Below are 10,000 nucleotides of genomic sequence, written 5' to 3' on the forward strand. Positions count from 1 at the left end.
ACTCTGTGTTGCGTTCAGGGTTCGGTTGGTTTCAGGTTCCAACACCAGATAATGGAGAACACGATGTGTTCAAGGGCACTACAGAAGCACCCCCCGGGTGGGTCTGGGATTCTGATGGGGGTCCACTGGGTTCTTAAAGCCACAGGAAAGTTCTGTGAAGGTCGTGAGGTCGTTCACGTTGTAATCCATCTTTACAGGGTTCTGGTCCTCTGCTGGGTCGGTGCTGGGATCCGGCAGGATGTTGGTAGAGGTGGGCTCTCAGGTTCTGGTTCTGGTTCTGATGGTCTCTCAGGTTCTGGTTCTGTTGGTCTCTCAGGTTCTGGTTCTGGTGGTCTCTTAGGTACTCGTTCTGGTGGTCTCTTAGGTTCTGGTTCTGGTGGTCTCTCAGGTTCTGGTTCTGGTGGTTCTAGTGGTCTCTCAGGTTCTGGTTCTGGTGGTCTCTCAGGTTCTGGTTCTGGTGGTCTCTCAGGTTCTGGTTCTGGTGGTCTCTTAGGTACTCGTTCTGGTGGTCTCTTAGGTTCTGGTTCTGGTGGTCTCTCAGGTTCTGGTTCTGGTTCTGATGGTCTCTCAGGTTCTGGTTCTGTTGGTCTCTCAGGTTCTGGTTCTGGTGGTCTCTTAGGTACTCGTTCTGGTGGTCTCTTAGGTTCTGGTTCTGGTGGTCTCTCAGGTTCTGGTTCTGGTTCTGGTGGTCTCTCAGATTCCCCCCCCCCTCCGGGGAACAGATGTGCCGAGTTGTTTGACGGTTCCCATGGGAACGAGCTCACAGATGGTCACTGGTCATCACTAGAGGGGAGGACAGGGAGGCCGTCCCTGCTCCTCATTGGGTTGTCTGCCCCCCCCCCCCCCCCCCCCTCTTGGATGGGTGGGGCTTATAAACAAAGACATATTGATGGTGATTCCAGCAGGTGTCCGACGGGGGGGGCACCGTCTTTCTCTGCTCTGGTTCTGGTCGTGTTCAGCAGCGTTCAGGCTCGCTGCTCGGCGGCTATAAATAGAAGCGGCGTGTTTTCAGCGCCGGGGGGGGGGGGGGGGGGGGGGGCGTTCTGGGATCCAGCTGGATGAACGCCAGGCCTCGGCTGCAGCAGCGTTTAGAACACGGGTCACTCCGAAGATTTATAAATACTTACATCTCTGAGAGGAGGGGCCACAGCCCTGGCCCCGCCCCCTAGAGGCCGGCTCAGTGCATTTAAACGTCCTGCGGATTCCTCTGAGTGAGGAGAGTTCCCATGGCTTCGCATCTCCTAGGTTCTGGATCTCAGTAACACACGCACGCACACACACACACACACACAGAGGCATCTGCTGGGCCGTGTTTGACCTCTGACCCTCGTGTCTTGACTAAATAAAGACTCCTAATAATTGGAATGCGTTCTTTTTGCATGATAAAGTCATGATTTGCATTTCCTCCTGTCCGTGTCCACATTGTCATGGAAACAGCGGAGGTCAGAGGTCACACTCTTTCACACACATGCAGGGTTGGCATGTTCGTGTGTGTGTGTGTGTGTGTGTGTGTGTCCGCAGCTGGAAGATGTGACTGAATGGACGGTTGTCTGCGTCGGATGATAATCCTGCAGCTGCCACCAGAACCCGACGGAACCGGCCGCGTTCAAATGGCGTACTGTCCCTTTAATTAGCGGGATGTCCTCGGATGGTTCCGGAACTTTCTGGAACCCGTCACTCAACTTTGTATTTGAGAGAGCAGTTGGACTAAATGTCAAATCACACACACACGCACACACACACACACACGCACACACACGCACGCCCACACACACGCACACACACACACGCACACACACACACGCACACACACACACGCCCACACACACACACACACACACGCTCTGCCAGCTGCCTGGCCCATTGGCTCACAAATCTCCATGGTGACCAAAGTCGACCTCCAGAATACTGATGAGGTTCAGACGAGGTACTGCAGTAGTACTACATCGCTACTCTCAGGTACTTGTTGATGTACTTCCTGATCTCCCAGCATGCATCTGGTTAAAATAAAAGTTGGAATTGATTAAAGGGACATTCTGCTCATTTCATACGTGGACGCCGGCTGCCGTAATTAATAAGCTCCTCCTTTTCCTATTGCTGGTTGTGCTGCTGTTGCCGTAGCGATATCCTTCCAGCGCCCATCTTGCATCTGGTTCCTTGTCTGATTCTGGACGTCCAACCTGTTCCAGGAGGCCGCCTCTCATTGGTCAATCGCCACCTCGGCGCTCCGCCTCCAGCAGGCCTCGCCGTCCGGTCCCGTTTCCCCAGCAACGGCGTCTAATAAATGACCAAATTGGTTCTACAATAACATTCCAAGCTGAACAACCTTCAATCTGTTTCAATGCAAACTTTATTTAAACACTGACAGGAACAGCAGCAGCAGTTGTGTTCGTACTGTTTGTGGGAATACGCCCACATTGGTGGTTGCCTAGCGACAGTTAAAGCACAGATTGGCTGCAACATCTGTCGCCGTGATCCGGGCTCTTCCTCTCCTCCGTCTGTGGGTCGACTTTTCTTTTTTCCTTTTCTTCTTCTTCTTCTACCATTAATTGCAGTCTGGATGGAGGGGGCGGGGCTTAGGTCTGGGCGCTGACGGATTGGTTGTGCGTTTGCGTTCATCACTTCCTGTTGGTGTTGCAGGGCTGAGCCGCGGGGAGGTCGCCACCACCGAGTGCTTGTACTACAACGTGAACTATGAGATGGAGAGGACCAATCGGAGCGGAGTGGAGCGCTGCGAAGGCGAGAAGGACAAGCGCTCGCACTGCTACGCCTCCTGGAGGAACAGCTCGGGCGCCGTGGAGCTGGTGAAGAAAGGCTGCTGGCTGGACGACTTCAACTGCTACGACCGGTAAGACCACAGAAGAAGAGGCGGTGCCTCAACCCATGTAGTAACAGGGGGAAGCTTCCTGTCTGAGGTGCCGTCATAACGAGCTTCCTGGGGGTGAAGCAGGAAGCTTCCTGTCTGAGGTGACGTCATAACAAGCTTCCTGGGGGTGAAGCAGGAAGCTTCCTGTCTGAGGTGACGTCGTGGCGAGCTTCCTGTCTGAGGTGACGTCATAACAAGCTTCCTGGGGGTGAAGCAGGAAGCTTCCTGTCTGAGGTGATGTCATAACGAGCTTCCTGGGGGTGAAGCAGGAAGCTTCCTGTCTGAGGTGACGTCGTAGCGAGCTTCCTGTCTGAGGTGACGTCGTGGCGAGCTTCCTGTCTGAGGTGACGTCATAACAAGCTTCCTGGGGGTGAAGCAGGAAGCTTCCTGTCTGAGGTGACGTCGTGGCGAGCTTCCTGTCTGAGGTGACGTCATAACAAGCTTCCTGGGGGTGAAGCAGGAAGCTTCCTGTCTGAGGTGACGTCATAACGAGCTTCCTGGGGGTGAAGCAGGAAGCTTCCTGTCTGAGGTGACGTCGTGGCGAGCTTCCTGTCTGAGGTGACGTCATAACGAGCTTCCTGGGGGTGAAGCAGGAAGCTTCCTGTCTGAGGTGACGTCGTAGCGAGCTTCCTGTCTGACTGTGAATGAGGAGGTGCAGAGGAGCACATACTGGTACACGTTCACGTACCCCCTCGTTAGTACATGATGTCGTCGTGGTGGGCGTGTCTCCGTCTCCCAGGCAGGACTGCGTCGCCACGGAGGACAGTCCTCAGGTCTTCTTCTGCTGCTGCGAGGGAAACTTCTGCAACGAGAGGTTCACGCACCTCCCCGACGGCGGCGGCCCGCGTGAGTGTGACGCGCAGCGACACGCGACGCAACTGACGCGGCGCGGGATTTATCGTTTCTCCGTTGTGTGTCAGTGACGAAAGCCCCGCCCCCCAGCATCGCCGTCATCGTTTACTGCCTGCTGCCCGTCGCCATGCTGCCCGTCATCCTGCTGACCGCCGTCTGGATGTACCGACACCGGAAGCCCCCATACGGGCATGTTTACGTCACCGAGGTACAAATACACACACCAGTACTGCAAATACACACACCAGTACCGCTGAGGACTCACAGCTGGACACAAACATCGGATGTTTTACTGAGACTTACTTGATGAGAGCCCAGCGCTCCCCCTGGTGGCCGGTCGGTGCTGTAGCAGAAACATAAAGCCAGAGCTTCCCCTGGTGGCCGGTTGGTGCTGCTGCAGCCCGATTGTATCCAAATTAATGGTTGATCAGTTTAAAACGTGATTTTATTTGCAGCAGTTGGGTTTTTACTGCTTCGTGTTTTACTGGCAGGCTTTAAGCAGCGCCCTCTAGAGGTGACGCGCTGCCATCACTTTCTGTATTAGATCAAATCATTTGATGGAAACCTTTAGAATATTGCTGATATTCTGAATCTTAATTGGAGACATAAATCATGCAAAAACCGGGCTCTCTGTTTGTGCCCCCCAGGATCCTGGTCCTCCTCTGGCCTCCCCCCTGCTGGGTCTGAAGCCTCTGCAGCTGCTGGAGGTGAAGGCCAGGGGCCGCTTCGGCGCCGTCTGGAAGGCCCAGATTATGAACGAATATGTTGCCGTCAAGATCTTCCCCATCCAGGTTCAGACTCGGCCTCGCTGAACTCCGGGCGCTGTTGTCTTTACTTTTGCCGACTGTTCCACCTCCTCTTCTTCAGAACAAGCAGTCTTGGCAGAACGAGAGGGCGGTGTTCCTGACGCCCGGCATGAGGCATGAAAACATCCTGCGGTACATCGCTGCAGAGAAAAGGGGGAGTCACCTGGAGGCGGAGCTGTGGCTCATCACGGAGTTCCACGAGAGGGTGAGGAAGAGGAGGACGAGGCTTAGAGGGGCCACTTCCTGTACTTTCAGACTGACGGACCTGCTGTTGAGGTCCGACGGGCCCGACCCTGAACTTTAAGGTGACGTCTGTCTCTGCAGGGATCCCTGTCGGACTTCCTGAAGGGAAACATCATCAGCTGGATGGAGGTGTGTCACATCGCCGAGTCCATGGCGTGCGGCCTGGCCTACCTCCACGAGGACATCCCCCGACAGAAGGGGGAGGGCCCCAAGCCGGCCATCGCTCACAGGTCAGCCCGCGGCCCCGAAGCAACGCTCTGCGTCACGCGTGCAGCTTCAGGGGTCGTCTCCATCGTCGCCCTCATGCCGCCATGCAACCTTCTTGTGCCAGTACATCCACAAGAGGGCAGCAAAGAGCGTAGCTACGGCAACACTGCCCCCTCTGGTCTCCAGGTGGTACTGCACCGCTTCCTCGCCACGACATTCTGGAAAGGAAAAGGCTGAGCCGTCAAAATAATATGGAGAGAACAGTTCATTCCCAAAGCATGATGGGAAGTATTTCAAAGCAGGGCGGAGCCTGCAGGAGACTAAAGGAGCTGTGATTTGGTCTTTCAGGGACTTCAAGAGTAAGAACATCATGTTGCGTTCGGACCTCACGGCGGTGATCGGAGACTTCGGCCTCGCCGTTTGCTTCGAGGCGGGAAAATCACCAGGAGAGACTCACGGACAGGTGAGCTGTGGACAGACAGGTGGACGGGAGCAAGGGACAGGCTGTGTGTTTATGCTGTGTGTGTGTGTGTGTGTGCGTGTGCAGGTCGGGACCCGGCGCTACATGGCTCCAGAGGTTCTGGAGGGAGCCATCAACTTCCAGCGAGACGCCTTCCTCCGGATCGACATGTACGCCGTGGGACTGGTGCTGTGGGAGCTGGCGTCCCGCTGCAGGGCCGCTGATGGTAACGCACTTCTTGTGGGCGGGGCTCCGAGGTGCAGCGGTGACTCACCGTGACGGGTTCTGTGTGCTCCAGGCCCGGTGGGGGACTACGTGCTGCCGTTTGAAGAGGAGGTGGGTCAGCATCCGACCCTGGAGGACCTGCAGGAAGTCATCGTCCACAAGAAGACGAGGCCGGCCTTCAAAGACCTGTGGCTCAAGCACGCCGTGAGTCCCGCCGTTCAGATAAAGACCTGCACGCGCCCTTCCTGATGTCTTCCCTCTGTGGCTCCGCCTCCAGGGTCTGGCTCAGGTCTGCGAGACGGCGGAGGAGTGCTGGGACCACGACGCCGAGGCTCGACTGTCGGCTGGCTGCGTTGAGGAGAGGATCGCTCAAGCCCGCCGCCTCATCGCCCCGCCTACCTCTGACCTGATGGTCTCCACGCCCACACCTGTCCCCATGGTAACCAATGTGGACCTACCACCCAAAGAGTCCAGCATATGAAGTCTGAGCTTTTCTTTTGACTTCCTGAAGTCATCGTTTCTCAGTGGAATCCTTCAAGGCGAGGCAGAACGCCGCCCTTTGATCTCTGGACTCTTCCTTTCTCTCTCTTGTCTCCGTCCCTTTGGACAAACGTTACCAGCACATGTCCTGGTGTTTCTCTCCGTTCAGGTCCGACTCAGTGAATGCTCTTCTATCTGCAGGTACCTCAGCCACCACTCTCATGTCTCTGGACTTTTCTACTGACCGCGTTACCTAGCAACCCTCAGCCTCCTGTTGGGATTTTTTTTACTGCAACGCTGCAAAACTCGAGTAGGAATACGACGACTGTTACTCGGCAAATACAGACGGACAAGTTGAGTTTTTCTACCTTTTCTTTTCTGGTCCTCTCCTGTGACCTCACACCTCCGGATCCAACGGGTTGCATCAAAAGCTGGAAGAAACAGGAAGTGAGGTCAGAAGGTCAGAACGACTGGACAGTGTTGAACTTCCCGTCCTTCCTTTCCGTATAATTTAAAGACTGATATCGCTGACGAGATGGCTGTTCAGGAACCAGGAAGTAAACGTCTTGCACGCAGAGATTTGATTGGCTGCCTGCGCTCAACCACAGCGTTTTGGTTGGCTCAGAAATGAAACTTCTCAGGTAACCAGATCTACAGGGGTCGGGGGAGGGGTTTAAAATGATGGGACAACAACCGAGGTGGGGCCAAGACCTAGTGGGTGGAGCTTATCTGTGGGTGCTAAATGCCTATTGGCTGTCCTAAAAGATGGGAAAACACGTTCAAATGGTGCAAGACCTCGTTATGCATAGTTGATGCATTCAGGTCGGAGTGTGTGCACGTGAATGTGTGCACGTGAGTGTGTGCACGTGAGCGTGTGTGCGTGTGAGTGTGTGTGTGACGGACAAATGTTCTTTTTTAGTTGGGATTTTTTTTACTGAGTGATTCATGTTTTCATTCTGGAGGTCAGTGATGGACCAGTTTGACCTTTGACCTCATCAGGCTGGCTGTCCAGCGTCGCCACCCTCTGGTTGACCTGCAGCAGTGCAGCTGTTTAAATCTGTGAATAATAAGCTAAAGTCTTATAAGCTACTTTAATAGTCCCAAACAAACACTGACTGTGTTTATGAATCAAGCAGCACAGGTAAGGGCGGCTCAGGTGATCAGCCCGCCCCCGAGGGGCGTGGCCATCAACCTGATCAGTCAGGAGCCAATGAGCTTGGAGCTAAGTGCTACAGGCAGGAAATAAACAGACCGACATGAGAAAAGATGGAACATATGTCATTGCAAAGGTCAGAGGTCATCACTCACCTCCGCTTTTACTCTTGTTTCCCTTTCATCCGGGACCAAACCGCGGCGTCCGTCTGTCTCCACGGAGACTGGCGGCGCTGACGACGAGAAACAGAAGAGTTGTGCGTTTCGTGTTCCTTCTGTGATGTCATACAGGTAACAGTGATGTCATACAGGTAACAGTGAATGTCTGTGATGCTGCCGACGAAGACGATGATGACGATGATGACTCGAGGATGAATATATTTCTTTACATTCTTCATCGACTTCCGGCGCGTCGAACACATGCAACTCTCTGTAAGCAAGGAGACGAGGCGTTCGGGGAACGTTGGGAAGAAAGACGGCTAATAATAAGCAAGTGAGAAAAGTCAGATCACCTCAAACACAGAATTACCTCAGAAGACTTTTCTACATTTTATTCGTTGCTTGGATGACTTTCAGTCACAGAATATTTCATGTGAGCTTTTTATTCCGTGGATTTTATGATTAGAGGTGAATTTTTGTTACTTAAAGTCTCCAGACTGAAACTGAAGACTTGCTAGCAGGTTAGCGTCACGTTGTAAATAGTTAATAAAGTTTTTTAATTTTAGTCTGAACTGAACTGCCGATCATTAAATCACCTGGACTGAGCTGGATGACTTCACCCTCACCCCTTGACTCCTTGTTCCTACTCTCGCCTCCTTTCCTTAGCTATCTTCCTCTACCTCTTTTGTCTCCTTTCCTCCTTTCCTCCTTTCCTCTCCTCACCTGTCATTCTCAGTTTCTCATCGCCTCCCCTCTTCTAACGTGACGTCGGTAACGACGCCGTCGCCACCGGCTGGTGATGCTTTTTATTCTCTGCTTTAGCATCACGTCTTCTACGTGATTTGCTTTTGACTCTTTACTGCCCTCTTGTGGAAGCCAACAGAAAGACGTGTGATTCCATTCACTGCTGTAGCGAGAGTTTAAATGAGTGTTTAATCGTCACGCCTCTTTTCTGTTACACCAGAGCGCCGTTGCGTTGCCGTTCCGCCGGGGGTCCGTGTTGCGTTGCCGTTCCGTGTTGCATTGCCGGGGTTCCGTGTTGCGTTGCCGTGGTTCCGTGTTGCGTTGCTGGGGTTCTGTGTTGCGTTGCCGTTCCGTGTCGCGTTGCCGGGGTTCCGTGTTGCGTTGCCGTTCCGCCGTCTCTGTGTGAGAGTTTTCTGATGTGCCTTCATTCGTCTTCATCCTGTGAATGTAGAAGCTGATTCTTCCTCATCACACCTGAATATGTTTGTGTCAAAATACATTTATAGCATCCGATTCAAGCTGAAGGATGATGACATCATCGATGACGGTTGAGTGACATCATGCTGCGTTTGAGTCTGGATGGCACACATGTATCTTTTACTCGTATCCGGGTGTGACCTCCATCATAACCTCAGACAAACAGCTGACCTGACGTACTGGCTCAGATCCAGGTGTTTCCAGGTGTTTCCAGGTGTTTCCAGGAACATATTACCTCATTGAGCCACATGGGCAGACATGGCATGTCAGACGCATCGGGAGACGCCGTCGTTACCGATCGGCACCAAAACCAAAACGTCCACATCGAGGTGGAATCATTAAACGTAAACGCGTCACGCTAGCGTTCAGAGACGACAGCTAATGTTAGCTCGGCACGGAGAAGCCAGTGGCCCAAAAGATGCTAACGAGCAGGAGGACGCGGCGAGTAGCATGATCCCAGGTTTCCGTGTTCATAGCATAGAAGCTTCTTTCCACTTCCTGTGCAGGTGATGCTTCCATCAGTCAAGTGCCTGTAAGGAGAAATCAGGAAGCCGATTTCCTCTGAACATTTAGTAAACGTGGGCCGACGGCGGCGCGTTAGCATTCTGTCTGAAGCGGAGTCAGGACTCACAGCGGACCCCTCCATTGTGTGAAACCTCCTCTTCCTCAGCTGACATGCTATCAGTGTTAGCCCCTGTTAGCTCCATAGCAACAGGATGGAAACATAAACTCTAAAGTAACCTGACAATGAACAATTCAACGAAGAGCAGCGCTCTCATTGGTCAGCCAGGCTGTAAGGGGTTTCCCAGGCATGTTCCTCGCCCCCGGGGTGTAGGGGTGAGTCACATGGCTCCGTCCACCCCGAGCAGGTGTGTAAAGATGGCCGCCTTCGGTTCGGACGCCGTCCCAGAGCAGAGCAGCGTCAAAATGTAAACAAATTACCGCCATTCCCAAACATCAAAGACACAAAAACATTACGGCTTTAATGACACAAGAACCTCGTTGTGACGATCTCAACCTGAGGGGCGGCGCTCTTTCCCAGACGATGATGATGATGATGTAAATCTTGTACTTTATGTTTCACTGTTGTAGCTCAACTGTAGACTCTGATCTGATATACTATTTAAAGACGAAGAGTCCGCCTCCGGGTCACTACTGTAAAATAACTGGACTGAAGACAAATATATAAATGTATATGTACGGATGGAGCAGACAAACAAAGAAGCTCCGCCCCCCTGCGTCCCGTGCTCAGGGTGTTCGTGGCCCTTTTATTTTCTTACCTCCTTGATCGTCGTAACGTAGACGTCTCGCTTCCAGAGAGGAAGACGC

At 53.2% G+C, this 10,000-nt stretch overlaps 2 protein-coding genes across 2 annotated transcripts in view; both read left to right on the top strand.

Annotated features, from left to right (window-relative positions):
- Positions 1 to 340, top strand: part of LOC137904136 (receptor-type tyrosine-protein phosphatase mu-like) — a 38,351-nt gene extending 38,011 nt beyond the window's left edge. Inside the window, exon 21 of the mRNA XM_068748300.1 lies at positions 198 to 340. Within this exon, the coding sequence (XP_068604401.1) occupies positions 198 to 340 (143 nt within the window). The remainder of the gene's footprint in view (positions 1 to 197) is intronic.
- Positions 341 to 1,911: 1,571 nt separating this feature from the next.
- Positions 1,912 to 6,140, top strand: LOC137904137 (activin receptor type-2B-like). The gene is made up of 11 exons (XM_068748301.1): positions 1,912 to 1,927; positions 2,641 to 2,848; positions 3,606 to 3,712; positions 3,787 to 3,926; positions 4,366 to 4,509; positions 4,586 to 4,729; positions 4,849 to 4,997; positions 5,323 to 5,437; positions 5,522 to 5,660; positions 5,733 to 5,863; positions 5,937 to 6,140. The coding sequence occupies exons 1-11, from the start codon at positions 1,912 to 1,914 to the stop codon at positions 6,138 to 6,140; spliced, it is 1,497 nt and encodes a 498-aa protein (XP_068604402.1).
- Positions 6,141 to 10,000: the final 3,860 nt, after the last annotated feature.

Source organism: Brachionichthys hirsutus, chromosome 14 (genome assembly GCF_040956055.1).
Source record: "Brachionichthys hirsutus isolate HB-005 chromosome 14, CSIRO-AGI_Bhir_v1, whole genome shotgun sequence".
NCBI classification, from domain to species: Eukaryota; Metazoa; Chordata; class Actinopteri; order Lophiiformes; family Brachionichthyidae; genus Brachionichthys; species Brachionichthys hirsutus.